This window comes from Aplysia californica, unplaced genomic scaffold (genome assembly GCF_000002075.1).
Source record: "Aplysia californica isolate F4 #8 unplaced genomic scaffold, AplCal3.0 scaffold00303, whole genome shotgun sequence".
NCBI classification, from domain to species: Eukaryota; Metazoa; Mollusca; class Gastropoda; order Aplysiida; family Aplysiidae; genus Aplysia; species Aplysia californica.
The window spans coordinates 759220-761556 of NW_004797573.1; the positions used below are offsets into that span (position 1 = coordinate 759220).

Sequence of the window (2337 nt, forward strand, 5' to 3'; positions counted from 1 at the left end):
TAGAGAGAGAGAGAGAGAGAGAGAGAGAGAGAGAGAGAGAGAGAGAATAATGTTTTTACAGAGCGGGGTTTTTTTTCACCCGTAACTAATTAATCTACTTCTGTCTTTTTGTGCGTATGCGTGAGTGCGCCTAACCTTTGTAACATCCTCTGCCATCGTACACGACTAACACAAATTTCACCCCATGAGATGAATAAAGTTTGTCATTGTCAAAAATTATTATAATTTATAAAGACACTCTGAAGATCGACTTCACAAAAAAAATTGTTCCATAGGTGAGGATGAGCGGGAATGTAACAATTAAAGTGTCTTGGCTAATCTGACTAATCACAGCCATTTGACTTGAATTATTTTTCTCACACCCCAAACTGTTACCTTTCAAGTCTGCGTCGGAGGCAAGACTTGTGTCGTCTAAACTGTGTCTTTCGGGATGTTAAAGCAAGATAAATTTAAGGCAATTGCTCACAAAATACTCAATCTTATTATAATATGTGCAGGTTTCATCTTGGGGGATAAAAATCATTTTTTTTCTATTGGAACTGGAAGTACTAGACAGCGCAAGTCGTTGAGGATGATATTTAAAATTGTTTTTTTTTTAATGGTTAGGCTCATTATGTCGCTTCACACACAGAACGCGAGTTAAATTCTTGTGTGCGGAGGTATTGGTCTTCTGGAGTGATGTTCTACCCCAGTTTGGCCCTGAGAGGCAGGGTCAAATCTTAAGAAGTTTGCACGATTAATCGGGTGTGTCAATGGGATCGTAAAACGTTTAGATCAACAATAATTATACAATCTCATTTTTTAAAAAAATGTCAGGATTTCCCATTCTACTCTCAAATTATAATATAAACATTCTCCCTGCAGAATATATCGTTGGTAAGCCAATCATGTGACCCCTTTGTAGTTCTGTTAGATTCTCCGGACTTCCGGTTTAGTTGCGTGACGTCAGAGATAGTTGACATCATCAGCTCCAACAACTAATTTAGGCTGCAAACATGTCTTACGCGTATTTGTTCAAGTACATTATCATAGGAGACACTGGTAAGTGTGATAAAAAGTACGTATGTAGTTTTGTTTCTACATATGGCAGTTTTTGAAACCGTGGTCTTATACGTCCTTCGACTCCACTAGCAGTCGTAGGCTAGAATCTAGTTTATCTGTCAACAATTCATCATGGCCGACTGGCACTTTTCACACAATGACTCGATTTTGCCAAACGGAACCTGCAGGGTGGCTTCTTTTTCGAGAAGCTTGTTATAGTATAGAGTCGCTTCTGGTATCCGTAGTATTTCAAAAGTATACACTGAATGCATGAAAACATGTAAAATAATCGTAAAGAGTCTGGACATGAAGTGTGAAAGCATCTTCTGCCATCATCTAATTTATTATACCATGAAATTGGCACACAGTTACACAGAGAAATTATAGAGCTTTAATCCTGGTCTAGCCTCCTCAGGTCAGATGGTTGCTTAAGAACCTGGTCATCAAGAGACAGAAGAAGCAGGTTCTTGTTTTAGGCAGAACAGGTTCTTTCTATCAATAACTTTCTTTTGTTCCCCGGCGAGCATTTGGGAACGTAGCAATGCCAATCGGACTTTCCCGCGTGGCGAAAATTTGGTCCCCGTTTGCGGGTGATTTTGCGGACCCGGCCGAAGCGTAGGTGACTAACTTTGTCAACCTCGATCTGCTCTATTTCCGAACCAATCCGAATGAAACTCGGCAGCAAATCAGAAAATAGGGCAAACTAATGATATGTGGACGTTGAAGTTCGCACACATAAATTAACCTATACTTTTGGTGTCGGGAACACTTTCGTATCAGGTACACCGAAAACTATAGGGAGTTTGAATTTCAACGCTGAGATGGTAATAAAGATCTATCTATCCTCTATTGTGTGCTCAAATTTGAACGTTCTGTGTCAAGTAGTTGTTTAGACCCGATCGTAAATCTACGACTACCCCCCTACTCAAAGCGACTTCGCACGGAGACCGGCCATTTTCCCCTCACTCTCGTGGCAAATGTATGTGACCTACAAATCCCTGCATGACTATTCCGGGCCCGTTCATTGGTCACTTGAAATATGGTAATGGCGAGCGCGCGCATCCGGTTGTTTTTCTCTCTGTTCCCCTGTAACATCGCAATGGGGGTATTCTGAGGCGTGGTTATCTCGTCTCCGGGTGTTCGCGTCTCAACGGGGAAAAAATTTTTTAATTGTACAGCATGCTAGATTGAATTAACTTATCTTTTACGGTTGGCATGGTCTAAAGTCATCATAAAAAGCTTTGCAATTATTTAGTCACGCTGCCGACATATATATTCTTAAAGATCCAATGTTGT

General features: G+C 40.6%; 1 protein-coding gene across 1 annotated transcript in view; it reads left to right on the forward strand.

Moving 5' to 3' along the window:
* The first annotated feature begins 916 nt into the window (after window positions 1-916).
* Window positions 917-2337, forward strand: part of LOC101853863 (ras-related protein Rab-2) — a 17657-nt gene continuing 16236 nt past the window's right edge. The window contains exon 1 of the mRNA XM_005101904.2: window positions 917-1041. Coding sequence (XP_005101961.1) covers window positions 996-1041 — 46 coding nt within the window. The 5' untranslated portion in view covers window positions 917-995. The remainder of the gene's footprint in view (window positions 1042-2337) is intronic.